The following is a 10,727-nucleotide window of genomic DNA, read 5'->3' on the forward strand; positions in this document are numbered from 1 at the left end:
ATATATATATATATATATATAGGGACGGCGTGGCGCAGTGGAAGAGTGGCCGTGCGCAACCCGAGGGTCACTGGTTCAAATCCCACCTAGAACCAACCTCGTCACGTCTGTTGTGTCCTGAGCAAGACACTTCACCCTTGCTCCTGATGGGTGCTGGATGGCGCCTTGCATGGCAGCTCCCTCCATCAGTGTGTGAATGTGTGTGTGAATGGGTAAATGTGGAAGTAGTGTCAAAGCGCTTTGAGTACCTTGAAGGTAGAAAAGCGCTATACAAGTACAACCCATTTATATATATATACAAATGTTTTATATATATATTCATGTATGTGTGTGTGTATTTAATGTATGTATATGTAAATGTACATAGATGTAAATATACAGGTATGTATACATATGTGTATATGTATGTATATATATATATATATATATGTATGTATGTATGTACAAACCCCGTTTCCATATGAGTTGGGAAATTGTGTTAGATGTAAATATGAACAGAATACAATGATTTACAAATCATTTTCAACCCATATTCAATTGAATGCACTACAAAGACAAGATATTTGATGTTTAAACTCATAAACTTTATTTTTTTTTTGCAATTAATAATTAATCTAGAATTTTATGGCTGCAACACGTGCGAAAGTAGTTGGGAAAGGGCATGTTCACCACTCTGTTACATCACCTTTTCTTTTAACAAAACTCAATAAACATTTGGGAACTGAGGAAACTAATTGTTGAAGCTTTGAAAGTAGAATTATTTCCCATTCTTGTTTTATCTAGAGCTTCAGCCGTTCTACAGTCCGGGGTCTCCGCTGTCGTATTTTACGCTTCATAATGCGCCACACATTTTCGTGGGTGACAGGTCTGGACTGCAAGCGGGCCAGGAAAGTACCCGCACTCTTTTTTTTACGAACCCACGCTGTTGTGACACGTGCTGAATGTGGCTGGGCATTGTCTTGCTGAAATGAGCAGGGGCGTCCATGAAAAAGACAGCACTTAGATGGCAGCATATGTTGTTCCAAAACCTGTATGGACCATTCAGCATTAATGGTGCCTTTACTAATGCACCCCCATACCATCACAGATGCTGGCTTTTGAACTTTGCGTCGATAACAGTCTGGATGGTTCGCTTCCCCTTTGGTCCGGATGACACAATCTCGAATATTTTCAAAAACAATTTGAAATGTGGACTCATCAGACCACAGAAAACTTCCCTGTTGCATCAGTCCATCTTAAATGATCTCGGGCCCTAAGAAGCTGGTGGCATTTCTGGATGTTGTTGATAAATGTCTTTCGCTTTGCATAGTAGAGCTTTAACTTGCGACGCGAACATGATTAGTAGTAGTGTTATTGTTGAATGGAAAAGCGAACATTGTGAAATCAACACGCTGCAGTATGCTTAGAATGAGCAAAATACGTAAATATTACATGTTTTTATTAACTATATACATTATCTATATACTTAGTCTGTATATAAAAAGTTTAATGGGGGTGTTTGGGTGTGTTTTCAGAGCACTTTCTAGGTAGAATAGAGTGACTACTATTACCTCCATTGTCAGCTGACTCTTGCTAATGCATTTTTACAAGTTAAAATGCATAAAAACGTAACAGGACTAGGTTTGGGTTAGAGTTCTTGTTTTGCATAAGATTGTGTATTGTAGAAAAATTAATTTAAAAAAAGAGTGCAGTTCTCTTTCAAGACCTTTTAAAATATGTTTTCAACATCACGAGAGGCCTTTGGAAATGATATAACACCCTTTAGTTAATTTTACTCTCTTTTAGTCCAATACAGTAACTCTGCCTGAGGCTGAGCCATTATTTTTATTATCAGTGTGTGATGCAAACCTGAAAAAAATACATCATTATTATTTAAGTTTATTTTATCCAAGCAACCTAATTATTGAAATTACTTTGATTTTTAAATTACACATTTAAATGCTTGAGGACCCGAAATATTAGGTATATGTATAGTTAATGATGTGTTTTTACATCCCAGGGGTCGAAAGCTTCATTGTGACATGATCCTATTCTTCCTCGTGTTATTCTCTTCTTTCCTTTCAACCAACGACTAAACCTTGAGTCGTCTATGTTTTGTTAATCTGCTTTTTAGTCGGCGGCGGTCAGCACTGCCAGCTCAACTGTCGGGCGGCGGGCTTCAGGTTCTACGTGCGGCTGTCTGACAAGGTGATTGACGGGACGCCCTGCGGACTCAATGACTCTTCTTCTGTCTGTGTGGAAGGACAATGCATGGTAGGACCACACTTATTTTGACTTTATTACCCCGCTATCTATTTATTCATGATATACGATGTGTGTCTACATATATATATATATATATATATATATATATATATATATATATATATATATATATATATATATATATATATATATATATATATATATATATATATATACATATACATATATATATATATATATATATGTATATATATATATATATATATATACATATACATATATATATATATATATATGTATATATATATATATATATACATATATATATATATACATATATATATACATACATATATATATATATATATATATACATATATATATATATATATACATATATATATACATACATATTTCCTGACCTAACGTAAATATATATGTATGTATGTATGTATGTATGTATATATATATATATATATATATATATATATATATATATATATATATATATGTATATATATATATATATATATATACAGACTTATTTCCTGACCTAACGTGAAGATATATGTATGTATGTATATATGTATATATATATATATATATATATATATATGTATATATATATATATATATATATATATATATATATATATGTATATATATATATATATATATATATATATATATATATACACATATATGTATATATATATATATATATACACATATATGTATATATATATATGTATATATATATATATGTATGTATATATATATATATATATATATATATATATATATATATATACATATACATACATGTCAGGTCAGGAGAAAACACAGAGGCTTTATCATCCCTACAAGCCTGTTTCGCAGGTTTCCCTGATTTTATATTTATGTACGTATATATTTATATAGCTATATATTTACACAGTATATATATATATATATATATATATATATATATATATATATATATATATATATATATATATATATATATATATGTATGTATATATATGTGTATGTATATATATGTATAATTGACTCATGAGCAGAGGGGGGCAGCAGAGAGTTACAGTGGGCAAAGAGCAAGGAAAGAGGTTGACGTCTTCAAGGAGTTGAATCAAATGAGAACTTCTAGGATGTCCATATTTCTACTCTTGACCTTTTTTTTTTTTTTTTTATCCAAGTGGCAAAAAAAACAACCTCACCTGTCGGATTTAGACTGTCGAGTTCCCACTGAGTCAGCGCAAACAAAGCCGGCTCACATTTCTGTCCGTCCAAAACGCCGCGTTCACTTCCTGCAGTATCCTGCATAACTGAGGTGACACGTTTGTCTTCATCGCCTTTCCCAGGCGAATAATATCTCACTAATCCACTAAATTCTTGACGTTTTGCACTGATAAGCTTCTTAAAAGCGCTTCTGGCTGGGAGAAACTGAACAAAACAGATCGTCTGTTAGGTTGGCAGGTTGTCAAATTCTTCTTGACTTGGTTCAGTTCCCTTCGCCTTAAAAGGTGGAAAAAGTACATTGGGACGGTACAAAAACCAAGCCCCCTGGAATGCATCATTCAAAACAAATGAACAAAAAACAGATTCCTGTATTTATTTCAAGCAGGGTTTATCCAACAGGAGACTGAGGGCCGGAAGAAAACAAGACTCTGCTGCAAAGTAGTGACTAAGCAGTATTAAGACTACAAGCTAACGTTAGCATGCGTGTTGAATTTGCTAATTTCTGGTTGTAGTTTCTTGAAATTATCCAATGGAAGTCACAAATAAAGAATTATTACCACTACTAGTACAATGCTACTAGTATAATGAATACTCCTCCTCCTCCTACTACTACTACTACTAAAAATATTATCTTGTTGTACCTTTTTTTGAATATGTAGAGGCATAGTTAGTCAAACACACAATCAGGAGCATACAGTGCAGTTTTACTTACTAATTTGTGTTTTATATGTAATGCAGAGAATTAATGTGTGTTTTGGTGGGAAAAGCTGGCTAATGCTAATCTTTAAATGAGCCTCTGGGAAACAAAAATTTACAATTCTATGATCTCTGCCTGGCAATAAGTGACACAAAAGGGAAAGTATATTCAAGCAATTATTGGTGATTGATGTGTGTTCATACAATAATATACTGTAAAAAAAAATGCCTCTGTTCATTTAGCTGTTGTGCAAAAGGAAGAAATATATATTGTTTTGTTCTCTAATCAGTGCTGAGTCAAAAGATAGTATCAACATATGTGGCTGTAAACAACCTCCAAATGTATTTTATATATATATATGTGTGTGTGTGTGTGTGTGTGTGTGTGTATATATATATATATATATATATATATATATATATATATATATATATATATATATATATATATATATATATGTGTATATATCAATCAATCAATCAATGTTTACTTATATAGCCCTAAATCACTAGTGTCTCAAAGGGCTGCACAAACCACAACACAAACCACTACCACATCCTCGGTAGGCCCACATAAGGGCAAGGAAAACTCACACCCAGTGGGACATCGGTGACAATGATGACTATGAGAACCTTGGAGAGGAGGAAAGCAATGGATGTCGAGCGGGTCTAACATGATACTGTGAAAGTTCAATCCATAATGGATCCAACACAGTCGCGAGAGTCCAGTCCAAAGCGGATCCAACACAGCAGCGAGAGTCCCGTTCACAGCGGAGCCAGCAGGAAAACATCCCAAGCGGAGGCGGATCAACAGCGCAGAGATGTCCCCAGCCGATACACAGGCAAGCAGTACATGGCCACCGGATCGGACCAGACCCCCTCCACAAGGGAGAGTGGGACATAGGAGAAAAAGAAAACAAACGGCAGATCAACTGGTCTAAAAAGGGAGTCTATTTAAAGGCTAGAGTATACAAATGAGTTTTAAGGTGAGACTTAAATCCTTCTACTGAGGTGGCATCTCTAACTTTTACCGGGATGGCATTCCAGAGTACTGGAGCCCGAAATTAAAACGCTCTATAGCCCGCAGACTTTTTTTGGGCTTTGGGAATCACTAATAAGCCGGAGTCCTTTGAGCGCAGATTTCTTGCCGGGACATATGGTACAATACAATCGGCAAGATAGGATGGAGCTAGACTGTGTAGTATTTTATACGTAAGTAGTAAAACCTTAAAGTCACATCTTAAGTGCACAGGAAGCCAGTGCAGGTGAGCCAGTACAGGCGTAATGTGATCAAACTTTCTTGTTCTTGTCAAAAGTCTAGCAGCCGCATTTTGTACCAACTGTAATCTTTTAATGCTAGACATGGGGAGACCCGAAAATAATACGTTACAGTAATCGAGGCGAGACGTAACAAACGCATGGATAATGATCTCAGCGTCTTTAGTGGACAAAATGGAGCGAATTTTAGTGATATTACGGAGATGAAAGAAGGCCGTTTTAGTAACGCTTTAAATGTGTGACTCAAAGGAGAGAGCTGGGTCAAAGATACCACCCAGATTCTTTACCGAGTCGCCTTGTTTAATTGTCAAATGTTAGAGTTGTATTATTAAATAGAGGTCGGTGTCTAACGGGACCGATAATCAGCATTTCCGTTTTTTTGGCGTTGAGTTGCAAAAAGTTAGCGGACATCCATTGTTTGATTTCATTAAGACACGCCTCCAGCTGACTACAATCCGGCGTGTTGGTCAGCTTTAGGGGCATGTAAAGTTGGCTGTCATCAGCATAACAGTGAAAGCTAACACCGTGTTTGCGTATGATGTCACCTAGCGGCAGCATGTAGCTGCTGAAGAGTGCAGGGGCAATATATATATATATATATATATATATATATATATATATATATATATATATACATATATATATATATATATATATATATGTATACATATATATATATATACATATATATATATATATATATATATATATATATACATATATATATATATACAGCGCTTTTCTGAGTTACATGTAAACCAGTGTGGGTGGCACTGGGAACAGGTGGGTAAAGTGCCTTGCCCAAGGACACAACGGCAGTAGCTAGGTTGGCGGAAGCGGGACCCTAATCTGCAACCCTCAAGTTGCCGGCATGGCCACTCTTCTAACCGAGTTATGTCACCCCATATGTATATATGTATATATATACATATATATATATATATATATATATATCTCAGCTACAATAGGGTGGAAGGCGGCGTACACCCTGGACAAGTCACCACCTCATTGCAATATATATATATGTATATATATATATATATATATATATATATTGCAATGAGGTGGCGACTTGTCCAGGGTGTATATATATATATATATATATATATATATATATATATATATATATATATATATATATATATATTGCAATGAGGTGGCGACTTGTCCAGGGTGTACGCCGCCTTCCACCCTATTGTAGCTGATAGGCGCCAGCACCCCCCGCGACCCCAAATGGAATAAGCGGTAGAAAATGTATGGATATATATGGACATATATATATATATATATATATATATATATATATATATATATATATATTTATTAGGGTTGTATGGTATACCAGTACCACTGTAATACAGTCATACTAATACGGTACTATACCGCCTCTAAAAAGTAACGTTTTTGTGGTCCCCTTTATTTAGAAAAGTAGAAAAGTATTGAATAGCATCAAAAATTATCGAAATACATTTTGGTACCGGTACCAAAATATCGGTTTTGGGACAACCCTAATATATACATATAGTTACTTTCCATGCAGTCCACTTTCGGCCTCCGGCCAAATTTTTGAAGCCCGATATGACCTCCTTAGTCAAAAAGTTTGGACACCCCTGTTAGCACTTAGGTTAGTTAGCACGCGAGCTTGCTCCCTCCAGTAAATGAACAATGTCTGTGAGTTTGTCAGTGATATCAGTCACGGTTTCCCGATCACTTCAATTTGAAACCGTTATACTAACCGCGGGAAGCTTTTAACACCTCCGCCCTTTTAGCCGTTTAACTAACGAAACGTGGATGTAATGATGATCATTTATGGTAAAACACTGCAGCTCCTCTCTTTAGTCAGAGCACTGAAGCGCTTTCAAGGAATGCATCCTGGGAGCCGGAGGGGAACGTTTAACGTCCTCGACACGCCAAGCCTCAATACGAGACTTTCGAAAGGGCTTTTCATCCCGGCACACGCTCGTCGGATCACGACGGCGCTATTCCCCTCACTGCGGAAGTCTTCTCCCTTGAGATGCTGAATCAAGGAGGTCAAAGTTCATTTAAAGGCCAGCGGAGTCTTAAATCTTGTTGGACGGCTACCGTCGTTCAGAAAGTCCGCGTATGAGAATTCCGCTTGTAGGAACGGTGAAGACAAATGATGGCCGAGGATTTAGGATGTGAAGGAGATGACAGATTGATGTCCCAGCTTTGGTTCATACGTTCTGGTCCTGGACCGTGTCCCCCCTGGCCTCCGCCGTCTGTCTCCTTCTGACATGCTTGTAGTCTGCCGCTGGCTTGGAGTCTTGTCTCTTGAGGACCACCCTTCAACGTGCCCTTAATCGCTCTCACTTGTTTATTTCTCGGGGTTCTTTCCGGATATAGGCTAGAAAGTGAGAGAAAGAGGGCGATAGTGACATCTGAGGGCAGACCCTGCTGGCAGATTTACGAGGGTACAAAATGTGGATACTGGAGGTTATTTTTAGTAGATCCGTCTCCTCGGGCAGACGGACGACTCTCGACAGTGACAGGACGCCATCTGCGTGGATGTCTGTTGAGGAGCACATTTGATTCCTCGTCCTGTGTGGTCCACGCTTAGGGTCCTTTGACATGGGGACATGTGACGGGAGGCCTGATGAGTAAATAGTCTTTGAAGAAAGTTTGATCATATTACGCCTGTACTGGCTCACCTGCACTGGCTTCCTGTGCACTTAAGATGTGACTTTAAGGTTTTACTACTTACGTATAAAATACTACACGGTCTAGCTCCATCCTATCTTGCCGATTGTATTGTACCATATGTCCCGGCAAGAAATCTGCGTTCAAAAGACTCCGGCTTATTAGTGATTCCTAGAGCTCAAAAAAAGTCTGCGGGCTATAGAGCGTTTTCCGTTCGGGCTCCAGTACTCTGGAATGCCCTCCCGGTAACAGTTCGAGATGCTACCTCAGTAGAAGCATTTAAGTCTCATCTTAAAACTAATTTGTATACTCTAGCCTTTAAATAGACCTCCTTTTTAGACCAGTTGATCTGCCGCTTCTTTTCTTTCTCCTATGTCCCCCCCTCCCTTGTGGAGGGGGTCCGGTCCGATGACCATGGATGAAGTACTGACTGTCCAGAGTCGAGACCCAGGATGGACCGCTCGTCGGGACCCAGGATGGACCGCTCGCCTGTATCGGTTGGGGACATCTCTACGCTGCTGATCCGCTTGAGATGGTTTCCTGTGGACGGGACTCTCACTGCTGTCTTGGAGCCACTATGGATTGAACTTTCACAGTATCATGTTAGACCCGCTCGACATCCATTGCTTTCGGTCCCCTAGAGGGGGGGGGGGTTGCCCACATCTGAGGTCCTCTCCAAGGTTTCTCATAGTCAGCATTGTCACTGGCGTCCCACTGGATGTGAATTCTCCCTGCCCACTGGGTGTGAGTTTTCCTTGCCCTTTTGTGGGTTCTTCCGAGGATGTTGTAGTCGTAATGATTTGTGCAGTCCTTTGAGACATTTGTGATTTGGGGCTATATAAATAAACATTGATTGATTGATTGATTGAAGTCTTACAAGACAAGTAGTCATTTTATCGTCATTTACTGGAGAAAACATTTAGATCATTCCTTTGAAACAATCCAAGATTTTGCTTGGTTATTACTATTTAAAAATGATTAAATTATACGATTTTTTTTGTATTATTTGAACTCAAAAATATTTGGGTAACAATTGCAGGGAATTTGAAATAAATATAAAAAAAATTATTAGCCCAAAAAAAACAAAACACCTAATCTGAACGCTTTCATATTCAGTGTTATTATCAGTGTACTGTGGCATTATTAGGAATAAAAATATAAACATATTATGATTAAACATAACTTAAAATTGTGAGGAAATAACAGAGGGAGAATAAACCATTAATCTCTCAGAAAAGTAGCAATTATAATTAAATGAGAATGAATACATAACATTAATTTAATATTAACATGTTATTCTAATATTGTGAGAATATTCATAAAATATTATCGAGGACAAATTTCTTAATATTGTGAAAAAAAAAATAGGAATTTGATGAAAATCCAACCAGAATTTTATTGAGCTAAAATCGGAATATTAATGTAAATTAAATAAAATAAATATATATATTTTAGGGGAACAAAATACAATTTGGATAATATCATACTATGTTGTTTTTTTAAGCATGGAGTAAAGTTGTTTGTAAAAAAGGGACAATGTATTTTTGATGCTCCATATTCAGTCTAATAAGTGTTAAATTGTTGTAGTATTTTTTCGATGCTCTATTTCAGTCTTTAGAGTATTAAATTGTTGTATTGCAAGACAAAATTGGTTGTCTTGGAAAATGAGGACAAAAATAATACGATGAAAAAATGAGATCGTGAGAGAAAAAGTTATGACTTTCAATCAATCAATCAATGTTTGCTTATATAGCCCTAAATCACTAGTGTCTCAAAGGGCTGCACAAACCACCATGACATCCTCGGTTGGCCCACATAAGGGCAAGGAAAACTCACACCCAGTGGGACGTCGGTGACAATGATGACTATGAGAACCTTAGAGAGGAGGAAAGCAATGGATGTCGAGCGGGTCTAACATGATACTGTGAAAGTTCAATCCACAATGGATCCAACACAGTCGCGAGAGTCCAGTCCAAAGAGGATCCAAGACACAGCAGCGAGAGTCCCGTTCACAGCGGAGCCAGCAGGAAACCATCCCAAGCGTAGGCGGACTAGCAGCGCAGAGATGTCCCCAGCCGATACACAAGCGAGCAGTACATGGCCACCGGATCGGACCGGACCCCCTCCACACGGGGAGAGTGGGACATAGAAGAAAAAGAAAAGAAACGGCAGATCAACTGGTCTAAAAAGGGAGTCTATTTAAAGGCTAGAGTATACAAATGAGTTTTAAGGTGAGACTTAAATGCTTCTACTGAGGTGGCATCGCGAACTGTTACCGGGAGGGCATTCCAGAGTACTGGAGCCCGAACGGAAAATGCTCTATAGCCGCAGACTTTTTTTGGGCTTTGGGAATCACTAATAAGCCCGGAGTCCTTTGAACGCAGATTTCTTGCCGGGACATATGGTACAATACAATCGGCAAGATAGGATGGAGCTAGACCGTGTAGTATTTTATACGTAAGTAGTAAAACCTTAAAGTCACATCTTAAGTGCACAGGAAGCCAGTGCAGGTGAGCCAGTACAGGCGTAATGTGATCAAGCTTTCTTGTTCTTGTCAAAAGTCTAGCAGCCGCATTTTGTACCAACTGTAATCTTTTAATGCTAGACATGGGGAGACCCGAAAATAATACGTTACAGTAATCGAGGCGAGG

At 37.6% G+C, this 10,727-nt stretch overlaps 1 protein-coding gene across 1 annotated transcript in view; it reads left to right on the forward strand.

The window, feature by feature from the left end:
* The window catches only part of LOC133536246 (thrombospondin type-1 domain-containing protein 4-like), a 133,096-nt gene that overhangs the window by 73,094 nt on the left and 49,275 nt on the right, over nucleotides 1-10,727 (forward strand). The window contains exon 7 of the mRNA XM_061876633.1: nucleotides 2,114-2,253. Coding sequence (XP_061732617.1) covers nucleotides 2,114-2,253 — 140 coding nt within the window. The remainder of the gene's footprint in view (nucleotides 1-2,113; nucleotides 2,254-10,727) is intronic.

This window comes from Nerophis ophidion, linkage group LG02 (assembly GCF_033978795.1).
Source record: "Nerophis ophidion isolate RoL-2023_Sa linkage group LG02, RoL_Noph_v1.0, whole genome shotgun sequence".
Lineage (NCBI taxonomy): Eukaryota > Metazoa > Chordata > Actinopteri > Syngnathiformes > Syngnathidae > Nerophis > Nerophis ophidion.